The sequence below is a fragment of the Ranitomeya imitator genome, chromosome 4 (genome assembly GCF_032444005.1).
Source record: "Ranitomeya imitator isolate aRanImi1 chromosome 4, aRanImi1.pri, whole genome shotgun sequence".
NCBI lineage: Eukaryota > Metazoa > Chordata > Amphibia > Anura > Dendrobatidae > Ranitomeya > Ranitomeya imitator.
The window spans coordinates 11,621,431-11,640,513 of record NC_091285.1 but is presented as its reverse complement, the minus strand read 5'-3'; the positions used below and the strand labels follow the sequence as shown (position 1 = coordinate 11,640,513).

The 19,083-nt window shown below is 52.4% G+C and overlaps 1 protein-coding gene across 2 annotated transcripts; it reads right to left on the bottom strand.

Annotated features, from left to right (window-relative positions):
- Nucleotides 1-1,977: 1,977 nt before the first annotated feature.
- LOC138675062 (ADP-ribosylation factor GTPase-activating protein 3-like) lies at nucleotides 1,978-18,795 on the bottom strand. Of its 2 annotated transcripts, XM_069763022.1 has the most exons (17): nucleotides 18,642-18,795; nucleotides 15,646-15,764; nucleotides 15,284-15,356; nucleotides 12,293-12,424; nucleotides 12,130-12,207; nucleotides 11,907-12,000; nucleotides 11,105-11,170; nucleotides 10,756-10,794; nucleotides 9,389-9,435; nucleotides 8,910-9,049; nucleotides 8,667-8,798; nucleotides 7,759-7,896; nucleotides 7,349-7,489; nucleotides 6,910-7,033; nucleotides 5,612-5,702; nucleotides 5,305-5,426; nucleotides 1,978-4,848 (listed from the first exon to the last, which is right to left on the bottom strand). In XM_069763022.1, the coding sequence occupies exons 1-17, from the start codon at nucleotides 18,708-18,710 to the stop codon at nucleotides 4,831-4,833; spliced, it is 1,623 nt and encodes a 540-aa protein (XP_069619123.1). In that variant the 5' UTR covers nucleotides 18,711-18,795; the 3' UTR covers nucleotides 1,978-4,830. The 2 variants fall into 2 exon arrangements, with proteins under 2 accessions (XP_069619123.1, XP_069619125.1); XM_069763024.1 differs by lacking the exon at nucleotides 10,756-10,794.
- Between the last annotated feature and the right edge of the window lie 288 nt (nucleotides 18,796-19,083).

The following is a 19,083-nucleotide window of genomic DNA, read 5'->3' as shown; positions in this document are numbered from 1 at the left end:
GCTGCAGTCGGAGCATGCGCAATGGCCTGCATCGCTAGAATCTCAGCCAAATCCCACGCACGCGCAGTCAAATAAAAAATGGCGCAGCGCATGACACGCGGGACTCTGCACACTGGAACTCCCGGCTTTCTGCAGTGTGCAGGCTGACGCTCAGGAGGGAGCCGCGCCACTCCCCCCCCAACCACAGAGGGACCCCCTTAGATGTTGTCGTTGCTGCAGGTATCTTACCTGGGGAGGTGGCCGCAAATCCACCCGCACACCCTAAAGGCCCACTAGCCCCAGCGGTGGCGCTTTGGGTCACCACACCAGCCGAGGCAGGGAGACCCCAGCTGCCTGAGTAGGACTAATTGGCCCCGAAATCCCACGACGTCTTTCTGTCGGTAAGTCTGTAGGTCTCCCATCAAGGACAGGAAACCAACTAATACGGGAGAGAGGTACCACCTTTTTATCTGTAGGTTTCCTGTGCTTGGTGGGCGGATCCCCTTCTCTCCGTGGTGCCTTCATGGGCGTCAAAGAAAACAGACTTTTGTTTGTGTATGCTTGTAATATTGACTTGTAAGTTAAGAATTTGTTGTAACATTGTGTTCTTATCCTGGATGACGAGCGATAAAGAGTCACGAAACAATGATGTTTGCTGATATGTTGATTGTATTGTCCAGGCCAGCTAGTTTGTTGACTTTTAAAAATAGGAGGAAAAACTATGCAAATAAATTAAATAATCAAATAATGCGAGTTGATCTTGTCACCATTCCAACTGTGACTACTGAATGAAGGGCGCTTGTTATCTATAAAAATTGGTTATATGCCTCTGTATGAGACACAGATTCAGCCAAGACATTCAAAGGACCAGAGACTCTCTCCAGTTCAGCAGCCAAGACATCACGGCTCCATCATGAGGCACACAGATTTATTATTCTTCAGAATGCCAGCTAAGGGGACCTTGGCACCAGCTGGAAGAATACAGATCTGCTCCATTGACCATCGCTGAACCATGGATACGTTTGTGAAATCCCGGAATGGGTTCCTTCAGTCACCTGGCTCCATGGAGATGTTCAGAGAAGCCAGGCTGTGACCCTCCGGTCAACTGGCCTTATACCTGAATGGACTGTCATCTTCCAAAGACTGTCGTTATCTCTTCTCTGTATGTATCACAGAGGGGTTGGTAGTCCACCTGGAAGTAACAGCTGCTCTTATTCCGGCGAGTCAGCGGAAGGGCGAGACTCTAATGTGTACCCATCTTAGGTATTTTGCTGTGACTGTTCTACATGTCATCTGCCCGTTTTCTGGTTCAATAAAGTATTGCCACACTGCTTTACCCTCCCCCTGTTTTCTGTGTAGCGTTAAGCCCACGTGAAAGGAGAGCAGGCATTCAGTGGGATGATCCCTGGTCCATGCGGTTTCAGCTAGTGGTCCAGGAGACCTTCTGACCCCCCTCACCCTCCCCCATCTCTCCACACTTTTATATTATGTTTAAAAATATATGAATATTTTTTGGGGCAAGGGGATGTCTCTACTTGTCCTGAAAAGCTCCATTATATAGTTTAATATCACTTGGGATAAACCAAGTGCACATCTATGCATCCCATGTCAAAACTAAAAGGGAAATTCATTGTGTGCCCAAGTGACATACACCTGAACAGATGTGCTAAGTGATGTTGAGGATAGTGGCTACACAAACTAATTTGTTTCACACATTACAGGCTAGATAATGGATTCAGTAGACCGTATGATCAGAAGTCATGTATTATGTATAGAAGCCTAAGGCTAATCTCTTTATTATGGAGGGGAGGATCTGATATTCAGTCATCTCAAAAAGCTCCCATACAGAAGTTAATATCATTAGGGGTAAATCAGGAGCCCATTGCTGTACCCTTTGCCGAAAACTACATGAAAATATATATATGATTTATAACGTGAAATATATCTAAATGAAAGAGACAAATCTAGCCAATTTGAAAAAAAAAAATATACAACTGCTTTCATTTTACAAGAAACATTTTTTATTTAAAGACAAAGTAGCATTAGGATAGACAGGGGACACGGTTTATCAGATGGGGGCATGATAACCCATGACATTTAGATTAGAGTTGATCAAAAACATTCAGAGGACTGGTCCAGTTGCCAAAATCCTGCAAACCTCCTCCTACCTGCTGGCTTCCCCGTGTCTCTTTAAATTAGTAGACCCAATGCAGCATAGTCCTTGTGGAGCCACAAATGCATGATGATATGCTGGGTCAGAAAAGGCGCAGATGTTCCCAGAAGATAGGTGGTTTGCAGGGCTAAAATCCAGCGGCCACTGGACCAAGGTCCTGCGCATCTTATTGCTGAACCCTAGTTTAGATACATTTCTCATTCAAGTATTAAAGGCACAGATACATTTAGATGAATAGCTAAAAGTCATACTGAGTAGACTATGAAACAATTGTGTGCTTCAGGGCGCTCTCTCCACTCCCCTTGAGCCGCCGCTTATCTCCGCTCGGGCGACAGCCAGACTCGTTTGCAGGTGACTGATTAGGGGGATGTGGAAATATAAGCGGCAGCTCACAGGTGGTAGGGGGATAATGTTTCCTTTACAAACCAAACATTTGTACTGCAGCGTATCAGTGTGTGCTGGAGAAACAAGACACAAGGTGGCACCGAGCCCAGCACCGAGCTCTCGGTATCACCTTTCAATGGCACAAAGATGGAATAATGGACATCTACAAAAGGTAGAGAATAATGTATTTTTAAATCCGCGTGGTTAATGACGCCTGTCCTCCGTCATTTGTCAAGGAGATAATACACTAGGCGATAGAAGGTAGAAACCACAAGCCTTTACGTTGTTCAGTGACGCTCTTGAATCATGTCTCCTGTACTTCTGACCATACGTATGTATCATATACTCTTTGTGCTATAGGAGGCTCCAGTATATGGGTTTCCTCCCAACACGGCGGGATTTGTCCTCTTACAAATAATGGAGAGCTACAGGTTACCAACTTGGTCTATTAGGGGATGTTACAGCTGCGAGTTCTGGTTATTAATTGACACTTCGTTCTAATACTTTTTTTTTATTATACATAAATGTGCCCAAATGTTACTGCATCTCCTCCCTTGATTTTTCCGCTTTTTTCGTTTTTCAAATCCGTCATACGGTTCCAGAGATATAAGCAAACCTAGTTCACAGGATTCCATGGGGGCGTACCCAGAGGCAGCGCCGCATAATTACCTTAAGCACCGCCCCTGCGGTACCAACAAAAAGTAGCGCTACATAAAAAGTGTCATATCTCCGGAACTGTATGGTGGATTTAAAAAAAATAAAAATCAGAATACTCAGGGGAAAAGTAAGAATGATAAAAATTAAAAACAAACTCTGGTTAAAGCTGCTTTTTAAAGGGGCGGTGCTCATTTAAGAACAGACCCAGTCAACCATCTTGTTGTAATGTAAAGTTTATTCTGGAATACAAATTATTACAAAGAGACTTGGCGTGGGGATTAACAAACTAGACAAATAAACAAAAAGAGGGGGGGAAAAAAAAACAAAAAAAAAACACACACACCCATCACTTTTCTACGAATGTAGTTATATTGCTGTCTAAAACACAGCAAATTTCTGCTCCATTCACTGACGAATCCAAAAATTTTTACAATTAAGTTAACTTCCTAAAGAAAAAAAAAAAATCTTAAGTGAGAGTGGAAACCTAAGCGCCACCTCTGATTGTCATTGTGCATAAAAGGTACAAAACCATGTTCATACCGAGGTGCGCCGTGATTTATGCTCCAGTCACATCCAAAGCTGCGTCGGCTTTGCTGTCGTCTGCTGCTGGGAATCAGTCTGATGCTCTGGTCACAGAGAGGTGGTCGTCTGGTCCCAGGTTCTCCACTACAGATGTAAGTCCTACCCCCAATTTTAACCCTTCATCTCCCACCATAAACTGTAACCTTTAAGAGTAATGTTTGTGTGTTTTGGTGGAGTAACTCCGGCCCCCTGATCATCGGCATCCAATGTGAGCAATGACTATAGATCACACGGGCGGCGGGTCCATGCCACACCGCGTATACCGTATATACACAGGGCGGATCTTGCCGTATACCGGAGGACCATTCACCTTGTTCCGTGCAGCCCCACGACACCGCACAATAATCCCCTAACCTAGCACAAATCTTACCCACATACACGTCCAGTAATCCGGCATCCTATAATCCGGATCCATGACTGACCACAGGATTATATTTAGGATCCATGCGTCTGCCCAATTTAACCTACAATCCAATAATCCGGAACCAACATTGCGTGTACCCTACAGACATTATATACAGCACAATTCCTTTAATCCGGCATCTGATAATCCAGATAGTCTGACGACCTGTTGGGGCTGTGACAAATATTACTTTAGTGTTTCATCTTCACCTCAACTCAATCTAATTCCGTGCAAACGTCTGATAATCCGGAATGTTTCATTCCAACGGATTAAAGGAAATTTTTTTTTTAACTTAAATTCTCAATTAAAAATTACACAGATCGGCTTCTAAGCCCAGAACATCTGCTGGGTCGGCGCACACCGTCTCCTTAGGATACGTCTTAAAGGGGCGCCTAAGAGTTCCAGGTCTGAGGGGCGATGGCCGATCAACCAGATTATTAGAGATCAAAGTAAAAAACAAAGAGCGCATACATTCCCACAATGCACTGCAGCTAATTATTAAAGGCACAAAGAATGTGTACGGGTTTCCCTTCCTGCCAAGCAGGGACACCGAGGTACCGCCCATATCCTTCACCGCCTCCGAGGAGGGGGCACGACAAACGGGACCCCCGGCAACGCACCAAAAGCGACTTCTATCTGAGGAGGGACGAGGTTATGATCCATAACGGTCCTGCAAAAGAAGAACATAAGCATGTACAAAGCAACTGCACCAGCAGAATAGTGAGTGCAGCTCTGGGGTATAATACAGGATGTAACTCAGGATCAGTAATGTAATGTATGTACACAGTGACTGCACCAGCAGAATAGTGAGTGCAGCTCTGGAGTATAATACAGGAGGTAACTCAGGATCAGTAATGAATGTACACAGTGACTGCACCAGCAGAATAGTGAGTGCAGCTCTGGGGTATAATACAGGATGTAACTCTGGATCAGTAATGTAATGTATGTACACAGTGACTGCACCAGCAGAATAGTGAGTGCAGCTCTGGAGTATAATACAGGATGTAACTCAGGATCAGTAATGTAATGTATGTACACAGTGACTGCACCAGCAGAATAGTGAGTGCAGCTCTGGAGGATAATGCAGGCTGGGAATCACACACTGTTCTCCTGACAGATATCTTACCTGGATAGTGGTCATGACGCCATTGGCGAGCACAGAGAGTCTCCCGGCCACAGACTTCACCCCTTGCTTGAAGTTGGCCATGTCGGGGGCGGACGGCATGACGCTGGACAGACTGTAATTTGCTGTAAAGCAAATGGAAATATGTCAATAAGACGTCACACCGTTGTGACCAGCAGCAGTCATTAGTGATGGGGATGTATAGCGCCCCCTCGTGATCCTTCTCTCCAGTTGGACTGAGGGAAGGTGGAGACCCCCACATTATCCACTATACGCAGGAGAGTGCCGACTGGGGCGCGGCATCGGGTACCTGACGGCTGCTTCTTCTGCTCATCAAACAGGTCGGCGGAGCTGATGGACGCGCTGCCCGAGAGTCTCTCCAGCCGAGACCGAGCTTCATACTGGGCAAGGAGAGGACAGAAAGGTGAATACAGCGAGAAAGTCACCGGAGCCAAAGAACAATCACCCATCATAAGGCACGAGGCACATAGTATAACCACTCAAAGGCTGAGGTGAGAGCGGCCGCGATACAGAGGATACATGAGGAGACTGTCTGCAGCCACCACTAGGGGGAGCTCCCTGTATACAGAGATACATGATAAGATCCTGTCTGCAGCCACCACTAGGGGGAGCTCCCTGTATATAGAGATACATGATAAGATCCTGTCTGCAGCCACCACTAGGAGGAGCTCCCTGTATACAGAGATACATGATAAGATCCTGTCTGCAGCCACCACTAGGGGGAGCTCCCTGTATACAGAGATACATGATAAGATCCTGTCTGCAGCCACCACTAGGGGGAGCTCCCTGTATATAGAGATACATGATAAGATCCTGTCTGCAGCCACCACTAGGGGGAGCTCCCTGTATACAGATATACATGATAAGATTCTGTCTGCAATCACCACTAGGGGGAGCTCCCTGTATACAGAGATACATGATAAGATCCTGTCTGCAGCCACCACTAGGGGGAGCTCCCTGTATATAGAGATACATGATAAGATCCTGTCTGCAGCCACCACTAGGGGGAGCTCCCTGTATACAGAGATACATGATAAGATCCTGTCTGCAGTCACCACTAGGGGGAGCTCCCTGTATACAGAGATACATGATAAGATTCTGTCTGCAGCCTCCACTAGGGGGAGCTCCCTGTATACAGATATACATGATAAGATCCTGTCTGCAGCCACCACTAGGGGGAGCTCCCTGTATACAGAGATACATGATAAGATCCTGTCTGCAGTCACCACTAGGGGGAGCTTCCTGTATACAGAGATACATGATAAGATCCTGTCTGCAGCCACCACTAGGGGGAGCTCCCTGTATACAGAGATACATGATAAGATTCTGTCTGCAGCCACCACTAGGGGGAGCTTCCTGTATACAGAGATACATGATAAGATCCTGTCTGCAGTCACCACTAGGGGGAGCTTCCTGTATACAGAGATACACGATAAGACCCTGTCTGCAGCCACCACTAGGGGGAGCTCCCTGTATACAGAAATACATGATAAGATTCTGTCTGCAGCCACCACTAGGGGGAGCTCCCTGTATATGGATACATAATATTCTCTCTGCCCCTTTAACAAGCGATGTTATTATACTCACATCCGCGCTGTCTTGTTTCCCAAAGAACATGTCAGAGGAAATCGCTTTTGCGTTGCCAAATTTTTTCTGGGCGTCATTTGAAACTGGACCGGGATCCAGATCGGGCTTACGACGAGTCGCTGGGCTAAAGACGAAGAACAAAAGTTCTTAAAAGGTAAAGTTACAAGCGAGTGAGGAACATTTTCCGAAGATATTAGGAATGAAACATCTGGACCCCTACACAGGACGGACAGCGGTGCTGACAGGAGCATCATTCAGGCACAGCATCGTACGTACAGCCCTGGTCTTATCTGTGACTTACGGGGGTCCGGAGGTCAGAAACTAACCAATCATATGAAAAATTTAACTCCAGAAGAGCCTCATAACATTTTGTGTGTGGAATTCTGTAATCACATCCAGAGCTGCATTCACAATTCTGCCGGCTGCACGATGGACGTACCGGTCGTCGTAGCTGCTGGTCTTGGAGCTGAGGGTTGTGTCGTAGTTGGTACTGGTCGTTTCCTTCTTCCAGTCATCGTCGGATCGCTCGTCCCAGCTCAGGAATGAACTGCTGACCGGCTCGGGTGGGTCGTCCCGGTATCTGCGCATAGCGAGTGGAGGGGAAAAAAGTCAAAAACAAACTAAAATATATACGGTAAATACCTCCTAGATGCTGCAGATGGGACTGACTGCACAATCCACGTGCTGCAGCAGCCGGGATCAGCACTTGCTCTGCTGCCGTTCTCTACAGTAATGCCCTGTCAGTCACCCCTGGTGATCTAAGCCCAGGAGCCTCCCTGTTTATTAGCTGCAGGCTGGAGTCATCTGGCTCTAAGGAAACACTGCCTTACATCGCTAGTAATATCTTACCGAGACCGGGAGCTGCTGGTGCCGCTGAAGAAGAAGTCGTCCTGGGCGTCATCTTGATAAACTTTCTTGGGTTTGGCGGCCCTGGGGGCTTCCTGCTCAATGGTCTGCATTTCGGATAAGACAGAATGGGAGATCCCACTGAGGACAGAGACGGAAGGGTCTATGTTATCAGAGGTAAATACAGAGCCCCCCATGTATCACCCCCTTCAAATAAGTATACCTCTGCATGTAGTTACAAGGTGAGGTAGGACTAAGAGAAAAGTGACCAAATGTGCAATGTGAAGAAAGGGACCGTAATGGGGGCAACAAACAGGCACCAACATATATATATACCCCCCCCCCACACACACACACCCCCACACACACTGTGACTCAGAGTACCTCTTCATGTGGGGGGGGGGGTAGAGTCACTCTACTAAATGGATAAATCTCCAATTTACGGTTTAATCCGACAAGGAAAATATCCCAAAGTAGCAATAAATAAGCTTCAAGCAGATACACAAATTTTTAAACCAATCAAAAAAAACTACTTGAAAATAAATAATTGAAGAAAAAGTATATAAAAATTCAAAAATATTTTTTATTGACACCAACAATACACAAATAATAATTAAAAACAAGAGGAGCAGTTTCGGACATTGAAAGTATCAATATATGTAATAATTTGTAAAATGATATATTCAATTCTAATATTTGAGTACTGGTAGTAACAAAAAGATAATACAACTGCTTCTAGGGCTGTTATATTAACATATTACCACTATGGGCCAAAAGTGAAGGGAAAAGTGCAACAATATCTATATCAAAGTAAGGACTCTAATGATAGCCTTTCATATCTTGCACCTGTTCCTCACATAGAGCAGCTTTGAAGCAAAAAAAGTGCATAGTGCAAAATTTACGAGTCTTACCTTCGATTTCCAAAACCCATCCCGAGCCGCTCTGCTTCAGCTTTCTTTTTTGCAGGTAGATTCTTCAGCTTCTCTTCATCTTTCTGCTTTTGTATTTCCAGATCCTTGTAAGCCAGACGCAAGGAGGAGACACTGGTTTAAAGAGGTAGGAAGGAAGGTTATAGAAGCTGCACTACCTCCATATACTGGATTATACTCCGGAGCTACACTCGCTATTCTGCAGGGGTTCGCTGCTGTACTCACATGGGCTCTTCGGATTTCTTGCTCGCGTTCGTCATCTCCTGCTCCTTTATCTTGTCTACGGCGTGGGCTTGTTTCTCGATTTCGCTGAAGCTCTTGCTGCTCACTTTCTGGGCCCCCAGACCGGCCTTCTTGGCCCCAAGCTGCAACATGAAGAGGTGTTACAAGACGACACCGTTACCTTTAACAGCACCTATAGCTATGGCATACATGTCCATTTATATTACTGCACATTTACCGAGCTGCGTTTAGAACTCTGCAGGCTTCAGAGCAGAACTCTCCCAGCATGCTTCATTATTCATCATAAATCTATACCTGGCACTGTACAGTCGCTTATATTTTGAAAACGTATTTCTATTGGGAGCTCAGCATGTTTACCGTTTCCAACCAACAGAATTAGGAATGCAGCTCTGAAGTACAACACATGCCTGGTGATGTTTGAAATGATGGAACTAGGTAATGAACCTCAAACGTCTTCTTACCCCTTTCTTAGCTGGCCCTGGCTTTTTCTTGATCAGTGAACTGACCTCTGCAAGCAAAAACATAACGATTAACAACCCGCAACCGACACGGACAGGGACGATCGGCCATCATCAGTCTGCGCAGTGGCATGCAGGAATTACACAGGGCAGCCATTCATTTCTAATGGAATCAGCCAAAGAAAAAAAAACTTCACGTTTGGAAGTGTGAGGGTGTGTACAGGGCCGGTGAAGCAGAACGGCACGCTGCGATTCCACTGCACTGGCCAGCACCATTGACTCAAAGTTTACTTCTGCAACAGCGACACCTGCTGGTCACAGAATAAAATTGCAGCCACAGAGCAGAATTGCAGCAGCTCTTCACAGCAAGGAAGTCCCGGATATCGGTCTGATTAGGGACAGTCGACGTCACCCCTGGCAGCTATGTAAGCGTCTGAAAAATCGACCACTTTCAGAAAAAACAGGTGTCAGCCCCCGAACTCTGTTTTGTAGTTTTTAATACACGTTATGGATCAATTCTTCACCAAAATCTCTTCTTGCTGTCAGTGAATGGGATTATGCCAAATATGAAAATCCAGCCTCTGAATGTTTAAAAAAAAAAATAAAAAAATTGCTCATCATTCACTAACTGCAAGCGGTTATCTCAAAAATGGTGTGAAATCTAAACACAAATTCCATCTGTACGATGCAGGACGCCTCATTAAAAGCAATTCTGCTCCATTCGCAGAAAACAGGAAGACCCCATGTGTGGGCCTTTTAAGGGTAACAACGCCCCCAAATATAGAAACCAAATGTGGATCCACTCGCCCTTTTTTATATTGCAGATAACAGGTGTTCTTATTATTGGAGCGAGTGAGGACCCCATAGCGGTCCCCCACCGATGTGATCACCATGACACAACAGTAGAGATCTATCACCGAAAAACATTTTAATTGGTATAGTGATGTGCCTAAAAGCAGAATTGACCATTAAAATTCCTTTAATCTGACATCAATGGGCGCCGGATTATCAGTCATAGATCAATCTGTATAATATCTGGGAGATATAAATATGGTCACCCCAACATCTGCAGCAGTCATTCTCTCCGGAATCTGGTCTCTTGAAAGCCGGATTAAAGGAATTTCATAATTACATGCAAGAAAGGATGGAGATGCGTAGAGGAGTTTCTCCACCAATTCCTGGCTGAGCTTATGTAAAGGGCCGCGACAATGTCAAACTGCAGCGGCACTTTAAGAAGCTTAATGGGTTGGACCATTTGGCTGTGGAGGATTACGGGCATGCGGAGTATTGTGGGGAGGTGCGGAGGAGGAGAGCACAGACCACCAGGAGGAGGAAGCGGCTGAAGCTGCAGGTAACAAGAGGAGGATCACCTTTGGCAGGTGCAGCGCTTCCTGCAGACACTGAGTCAGCTGCAACATGGAAGATAAAAAACAGACAAGACAGGTTTACATGAGCGCGACATGACCACAAGGGGGCGACACGGGCTCAGAGCCCCCTTTGAAGAGTTGCTGGGATTTTGGGTTGGATAACACAGCGACACTAAGTCCAGAAACCCAAACAAAACGATCTCTGTGATGTCATAGATCCAGGCGATGACATCAGATTTCCGCTGTGCCCACAGGGGACTGCTGACATCACCTACATCAATGAGGCATCAGGAGATCTATATGCCGAATTTCCCGCAAGGAGGCGTCGCAGGAGGCGGAGGAGAGGGCTTACCTAGTGCCGCCTTGGGGGACATGCTGAGACAGTCGACGCTCGGCCCCGAATCCAGACCACCTGAAACTGAACACAAGAAATATCCCAGTTACCTGCAGACGTCCGGCACATCACTCAGTGACTGGGAACCCATTTTCTAAGCGGGGGTACTTTTTTTCCACATAATTAATAATCCAGGGGAGACAATATGCTGCGCAATGGTAGGGACTGCAGGAAGACTGCATACTGAGCGGTGGTAGGGATGTGGGAAGACGACATACTGCGCGGTGGTAAGGGATGCAGGAAGACGACACGCTGCGCAGTGGTAAGGGCTGCGGGAAGACGACATGCTGTGCGGTGGTAGGGGCTGCAGGAAGACGACATGCTGCGCGGTGGTAAGGGCTGCGGGAAGACGACATGCTGCGTGGTGGTAAGGGCTGCGGGAAGACGACATGCTGCGCGGTGGTAGGGGCTGCAGGAAGACGACACGCTGCGCAGTGGTAAGGGCTGCGGGAAGACGACATGCTGCGTGGTGGTAAGGGCTGCGGGAAGACGACATGCTGCGCGGTGGTAGGGGCTGCAGGAAGGTGACATATTTCAGCACAGTAAGTTTGGCCTCCAGAACAGTCACGATCTCTCTTGTGACCCCAATCAGGTGACAAACCCAGAGATAATCAGAGGGTTAAGCATAAGATCAAGGAAGCCTCCATCAAGGAGTTAAAGGGGTCCTCTGATCCCGGGGGTTACAGCAGGTCACATTTAAGGGCAGCAAACAGAATAAGATCTATGCTGTCTACAGAATTTACATGGGACTGCCCATTACCTTCTTTGCCATCAGGGACGATGGGCTGCTGAACATTCGGGGTTAACAGCTCATCTGCAGTCGGCGGCTCTTCCCAGTCCGGATTACTGACATGCTGCGTGAGAAAGGAGAAGACCTTTAATCCACAATGTGATGCATATTCCGGATTAGTAGGAAGTCATCGGACACACACTGGAGTAGATCACGGTATTTTACAGTCCAACATACAAAATAGCCCTCATACCTCGACGTGAGATGCAAAGAAGTCCTCCTCCTTCTCCTTGGGGGACAGCGGTGGGGCCCCGGAGCCGTCGATCCAGAGCTGCCATTAATACAGACATGTCAGATGGAGGCTGCCCTCAGGTGGCAGACGTGGGTACTGCAGCCGTCTTACGGCATACACTTACGTCGGTGCCGTGCTTCCTGGTGGCCTGCGTGGCAAGGGTCTTTATCTTCTCTCTGTACAGGTTGGAGGCGCGGCTGTTGTATTTGGCGTTGGTGTCATTCGTGGAGCAGCCGTGCTGCCGGAAGAAAACCGTCTGCAGGAGAGAAAACCCAAGCGATCAGTCCCATGCAAAATACCAGGCCGCACACGGCGCCGACCAAGGTGTATCAACGTGAGCGTCGTAAGAGGAGGCCCGATGTACACATGGTCTAATGCAAGCCGCGACAGGACTGGGAACAATGGTGTCCTCCGCACGCTGCCGCCCCCTGCTGGCGTCCCAGGGTCACCGGTATCTGCGGATACTGAGGAATGCAGTGATGGAACGAGAGCTCCTCCAGCACCACCGGGCCGGCCCGTCAGTACACGATGCAGCAGAGCAGCACAGCCAGGAAACCGGGGCTAGCAGAGCAGCTTTATGACCACGCACGGCCGGCCCACTGTGCACCTGTGTGTGGAAGGGGGGATTTGGCTCTGAATAACATCCCACTACATTGTTGTGGGGGGCAGGCTGTGCAGGGCCATCTTACTGCGTGGGGAGGCGATGGGCAGGCTTTGCAGAGCCAACTTACTGCGCGGAGAGGCGATGGGCAGGGCCATCTTACAGCGTGGGGAGGCGACACACGGGGCGGCGGGCAGGCTGTGTGGGGTCATCTTACTGCGCGTGGAGGCGACACACGGGGCGGTGGGTAGGCTGTGCGGGGCCATTTCACTGCGCGGGGAGGAGACGTGGGGTGGCAGGCAGGCTATGCGGGGCCATCTTACTGCGCAGGGAGGCAACACACGGGGCGGCGGGCAGGGCCATCTTACTGCGCGGGAAGGAGACACACGGGGCAGCAGGCAGGCTATGCAGGGCCATCTTACTGCGCGGGGAGGCGACACACGGGGCGGCGGGCAGGCTGTGCAGGGCCATCTTATTGCGCAGGGAGGCGATGGGCAGGCTGTGCAGAGCCATCTTACTGCGCATGGAGGCGATGGGCAGGGCCATATTACTGCGCGGGGAGGTGACACGGGGTGGCGGGCAGGCTATGCAAGGCCATCTTACTGTGCGGGGAGGCGACACGGGGTGGCGTGCAGGCTGTGCGGGGCGGCGGGCAGGCTCTGCGGGGACATCTTACTGCGTGGGGAGGCAACACACAGGGCGGCGGTCAGGCTGTGCGGGGCCATCTTACTGCGCGGGGAGGCAACACACAGGGCGGCGGGCAGGCTGTGCAGGGCGGCAACACACAGGGCGGCAGGCAGGCTGTGCGGGGTCATCTTACTGCGCGGGGAGGCGACACACGGGGCGGCGGGCAGGCTGTGCAGGGCGGCGATGGGCAGGCTGTGCAGAGCCATCTTACTGCGCAGGGAGGCAATGGGCAGGGCCATATTACTGCGCGGGGAGGTGACACGGGGTGGCGGGCAGGCTATGCAAGGCCATCTTACTGTGCGGGGAGGCGACACGGGGTGGCGTGCAGGCTGTGCGGGGACATCTTACTGCGTGGGGAGGCAACACACAGGGCGGCGGGCAGGCTGTGCGGGGCCATCTTACTGCGCTGGGAGGCAACACACAGGGCGGCGGTCAGGCTGTGCGGGGCGGCAACACACAGGGCGGCGGGCAGGCTGTGCGGGGCCATTTTTCTACGCGGGGAGGCAACACACAGGGCGGCGGGCAGGCTGTGCGAGGTCATCTTACTGCGCAGGGAGGCAGGCAGGCTGTGCGGGGCCATCTTACTGTGCAGGGAGGCAATGGGCAGGCTGCACCAGGCCATCTTAGAGCGAGTGGAGGCGACACACGAGGCAGCGGACAGGCTGTGCAGTGGCATCTTACGGCGTGGGGAGGCCAAACGCGGGGAGTCGACGGACAGGCTGTGCAGGGCCATCTTACTGCGCAGGGAGGCAATGGGCAGGCTGTGCGGGGCCATCTTACTGCGCAGGGAGGCAATGGGCAGGCTGCACCAGGCCATCTTACTGCAAGTGGAGGTGACACACGAGGCAGAGGACAGGCTGTGCAGTGACATCTTACGGCGTGGGGAGGCCAAACGCGGGGAGTCGACGGGCAGGGCCATCTTACTGCGCGAGGAGGCTACACACAGGGTGGCGGGCATGCAGTGCAGTGCCATCTTACGGCGTGGGGAGACCAAATGCGGCGAGGCGACACGAGGGGCAGTGGGCAGGCTGTGCAGAGCATTCTTACGGCACAGGAAGGCCACATGCGGGGAGGTGACACGCGGGGCAGCAGGCAGGCTGTGCAGGGACATCTTACAGCACGGGGAGGTGACGGGCAGGCTGTGCAGGGCCAACTAACGGCACGGGGAGGTGACGGCCAGGCTGTGCAGGGTCAACTAACGGCACGGGGAGGTGACGGGCAGGCTGTGCAGGGCCAACTAACGGCACGGGGAGGTGACGGGCAGGCTGTGCAGGGCCAACTAACGGCACAGGGAGGTGACGGGCAGGCTGTGCAGGGCCAACTAACGGCACAGGAAGGTGACGGGCAGGCTGTGCAGGGCCAACTAACGGCACGGGGAGGTGACGGGCAGGCTGTGCAGGGCCAACTAACGGCACGGGGAGGTGACGGGCAGGCTGTGCAGGGCCAACTAACGGCACGGGGAGGTGACGGGCAGGCTGTGCAGGGCCAACTAACGGCACAGGGAGGTGACGGGCAGGCTGCGCAGGGCCATCTTACGGCGCGGGGAGGTGACACTGCACAGAATTAAATTTGGCCTCCACAACAGTCACAGTCTCATGTGGCCCCGAGAGAAAATGATCTGCCCACCTCAAATCCAACCCATGAGAACCCCAGCACACAGCCCCCCGTACCCTAGCTCCCCTGATAGGGGTCACATGAGGGGACGGGAATTACACTGTGTGGGTGGTAATAGGATTCTTAGGAAGGGCTCATCCTATTAGTGTGTGGGGGAGGTCGCAACCTCGGCACTGTGGGGTCCGGACGTCTCTGATCAGACGGGACACTCACCGCATTCGTGTTGCCCCCGACCTGCATGCAGCGCAGCTGGAACCACGACCAGTTGGAGTCCAGTTCAGTGGATCTAGAAAACATCAGCAAGAACGAAGTCAGTCGGGGTCACACGGCCCCGAACATCAGCGAGGAGCCGGAGACAACAGGGAAAACCGATCACCCAGAGTACAAGGGGAAACAGGAGCAGCGCAGGACAGCGAGCACCGGAGCCGCCATATCTGACAGGGGGAGCGGAACTATCAGGTCTGACGGCCCCGGGGCCGATCCACCACCAGCAGCGCTCACATGGGGAGATAATGCAGGAACCCACTACAGGCACAGCGAGTCCTCCGTCCACAAGACGCCCCAAAATGGCTCACCTGATGAAGCTGAGATGTACACCGAGAGAGCGGTGCGTCCCCGAGCAATCGATGCACAGGAAGACGCCGTACGTGATACTGGCCCAGCTCGGGTTCTTGGCCCCACAGTCAAAGCAAACCTGAAATATAGAAGGAAACATACATGTATTATACCCCAGAGCTGCACTCACTATTCTGCTGGTGCAGTCACTGTGTACATACATTACTGATCCTGAGTTACATCCTGTATTATACTCCAGAGCTGCACTCACTATTCTGCTGGTGCAGTCACTGTGTACATACATTACATTACTGATCCTAAGTTACATCCTGTATTATACTCCAGAGCTGCACTCACTATTCTGCTGGTGCAGTCACTGTGTACATACATTACATTACTGATCCTGAGTTACATCCTGTATTATACCCCAGAGCTGCACTCACTATTCTGCTGGTGCAGTCACTGTGTACATACACTACATTACTGATCCCGAGTTATATCCTGTATTATACCCCAGAGCTGCACTCACTATTCTGCTGGTGCAGTCACTGTGTACATACACTACATTACTGATCCTGAGTTACATCCTGTATTATACTCCAGAGCTGCACTCACTATTCTGCTGGTGCAGTCACTGTGTACATACATAACATTACTGATCCTGAGTTACCTCCTGTATTATACCCCAGAGCTGCACTCACTATTCTGCTGGTGCAGTCACTGTGTACATACATTACTGATCCTGAGTTACCTCCTGTATTATACTCCAGAGCTGCACTCACTATTCTGCTGGTGCAGTCACTGTGTACATACATAACATTACTGATCCTGAGTTACCTCCTGTATTATACCCCAGAGCTGCACTCACTATTCTGCTGGTGCAGTCACTGTGTACATACATAACATTACTGATCCTGAGTTACCTCCTGTATTATACTCCAGAGCTGCACTCACTATTCTGCTGGTGCAGTCACTGTGTACATACATTACATTACTGATCCGGAGTTACCTCCTGTATTATACCCCAGAGCTGCACTCACTATTCTGCTGGTGCAGTCACTGTGGACATACATTACTAGGTGATAGACGAGTCAATAATTACAGGCGTCAGTCATAGTTTATGGTCACTGTAAATCCCTGTAATCCGTCAGTTCTCGTTCTGTGTCTGGATTATTGGACTCCGTCACGTTCAGGTCAGGAGGTCATATGAGGCGGCACCAGGACGGTAACAGCGGTCGGGGAGGACAAAGGTCCAGTCTCTGCTCTGTAGTCCGGTCCCCGGGACCTTTGTCCCATCTGTGGGGCCCGATGTCGTCACTTATCGGCTCCTGACCTGAAATAACGAGTCAGGACTAAAGCAATCGCCACATAAAGGGACCCTCCGTGGTTCCGGGGACGCCGCTCTCCGACCCTCCGCCGTTCCGGGGACGCCGCTCTCCGACCCTCCGCGGTTCCGGGGACGCCGCTCTCCGACCCTCCGCGGTTCCGGGGACGCCGCTCTCCGACCCTCCGCGGTTCCGGGGACGCCGCTCTCCGACCCTCCGCGGTTCCGGGGACGCCGCTCTCCGACCCTCCGCGGTTCCGGGGACGCCGCTCTCCGACCCTCCGCGGTTCCGGGGACGCCGCTCTCCGACCCTCCGCGGTTCCGGGGACGCCGCTCTCCGACCCTCCGCGGTTCCGGGGACGCCGCTCTCCGACCCTCCGCGGTTCCGGGGACGCCGCTCTCCGACCCTCCGCGGTTCCGGGGACGCCGCTCTCCGACCCTCCGCGGTTCCGGACGCCGCTCTCCGACCCTCCGCGGTTCCGGGGACGCCGCTCTCCGACCCTCCGCGGTTCCGGGGACGCCGCTCTCCGACCCTCCGCGGTTCTGGGGACGCCGCTCTCCGACCCTCCGAGGTTCTGGGGACGCCGCTCTCCGACCCACCGCCGTTCTGGGGACGCCGCTCTCCGACCCACCGCCGTTCTGGGGACGCCGCTCTCCGACCCACCGCCGTTATGGGGACGCCGCTCTCCGACCCTCCGCGGTTCTGGGGACGCCGCTCTCCGACCCTCCGTGGTTCTGGGGACGCCGCTCTCCGACCCTCCGTGGTTCTGGGGACGCCGCTCTCCGACCCTCCGTGGTTCTGGGGACGCCGCTCTCCGACCCTCCGTGGTTCTGGGGACGCCGCTCTCCGACCCTCCGTGGTTCTGGGGACGCCGCTCTCCGACCCTCCGTGGTTCTGGGGACGCCGCTCTCCGACCCTCCGTGGTTCTGGGGACGCCGCTCTCCGACCCTCCGTGGTTCTGGGGACGCCGCTCTCCGACCCACCGCCGTTATGGGGACGCCGCTCTCCGACCCTCCGTGGTTCTGGGGACGCCGCTCTCAGACCCTCCGTGGTTCTGGGGACGCCGCTCTCCGACCCTCCGTGGTTCTGGGGACGCCGCTCTCCGACCCTCCGTGGTTCTGGGGACGCCGCTCTCCGACCCACCGCCGTTATGGGGACGCCGCTCTCCGACCCTCCGTGGTTCCGGGGACGCCGCTCTTCGACCCTCCGTGGTTATGGGGACGCCGCTCTCCGACCCTCCGTGGTTCTGGGGACGCCGCTCTCCGACCCTCCGTGGTTCTGGGGACGCCGCTCTCCGACCCTCCGTGGTTCCGGGGACGCCGCTCTCCGACCCTCCGCGGTTCCGGGGACGCCGCTCTCCGACCCTCCGTGGTTCTGGGGACGCCGCTCTCCGACCCTCCGTGGTTCTGGGGACGCCGCTCTCCGACCCTCCGTGGTTCTGGGGACGCCGCTCTCCGACCCTCCGTGGTTCTGGGGACGCCGCTCTCCGACCCTCCGTGGTTCTGGGGACGCCGCTCTCCGACCCTCCGTGGTTCCGGGGACAGTTGTCAGCCCCGCCCACAATCCCGTCACGCTCTCGCCGACAACACTGAATTCCTGCCTCCCTCTCGGAGTTGTCGCCCCGGTGTCCCCGCACCTCCCGCCGCTCCCGGTGTCTCCATATGGCGGCGCTCACAGCCGCTCCTCCTCACCTTGTTCGTGGGCACCGAGCGCAGCCGCTTGAAGATGGCGGCGATGTCCTGCTTGTGCGGCTCCGCCATCTCTCCGGGAACTTCCGACTGACAGAACCACCGGCGCCGGACAGGAGAGCCACGTCAGCAACCGCCGCGACGTCACCTGACGCAGCCCCGCCCCCGAGTGACGTCACCGTCGCAACGCGCGCCCTAAGCACAGTGCACAGCCACGCCCACTGCCCGGCTGGAAGCCCCGCCCCATAGTGTGTCACTGACGTCACCGATAGAAAGGATGAGATACAGCGGAGAGGACGAGATACAGCGGAGAGGATGAGATACAGCGGAGAGGATGAGATACAGCGGAGAGGATGAGATACAGCGGAGAGGATGAGATACAGCGGAGAGAATGAGATACAGCGGAGAGGATGAGATACAGCGGAGAGGATGAGATACAGCGGAG

Coding starts and splice junctions, on each gene's coding strand:
- LOC138675062 (XM_069763022.1), bottom strand. CDS start 18,710: ATGGCGGAGCCGCACAAGCAGGACATCGCCGCCATCTTCAAGCGGCTG. Junction 9,436..10,755: donor AAGCGCTGCACCTGCCAAAG/GTGATCCTCCTC, acceptor TTTTGCTTGCAG/AGGTCAGTTCACTGATCAAG. Junction 7,897..8,666: donor ATGGGTTTTGGAAATCGAAG/GTAAGACTCGTA, acceptor CTCTGTCCTCAG/TGGGATCTCCCATTCTGTCT.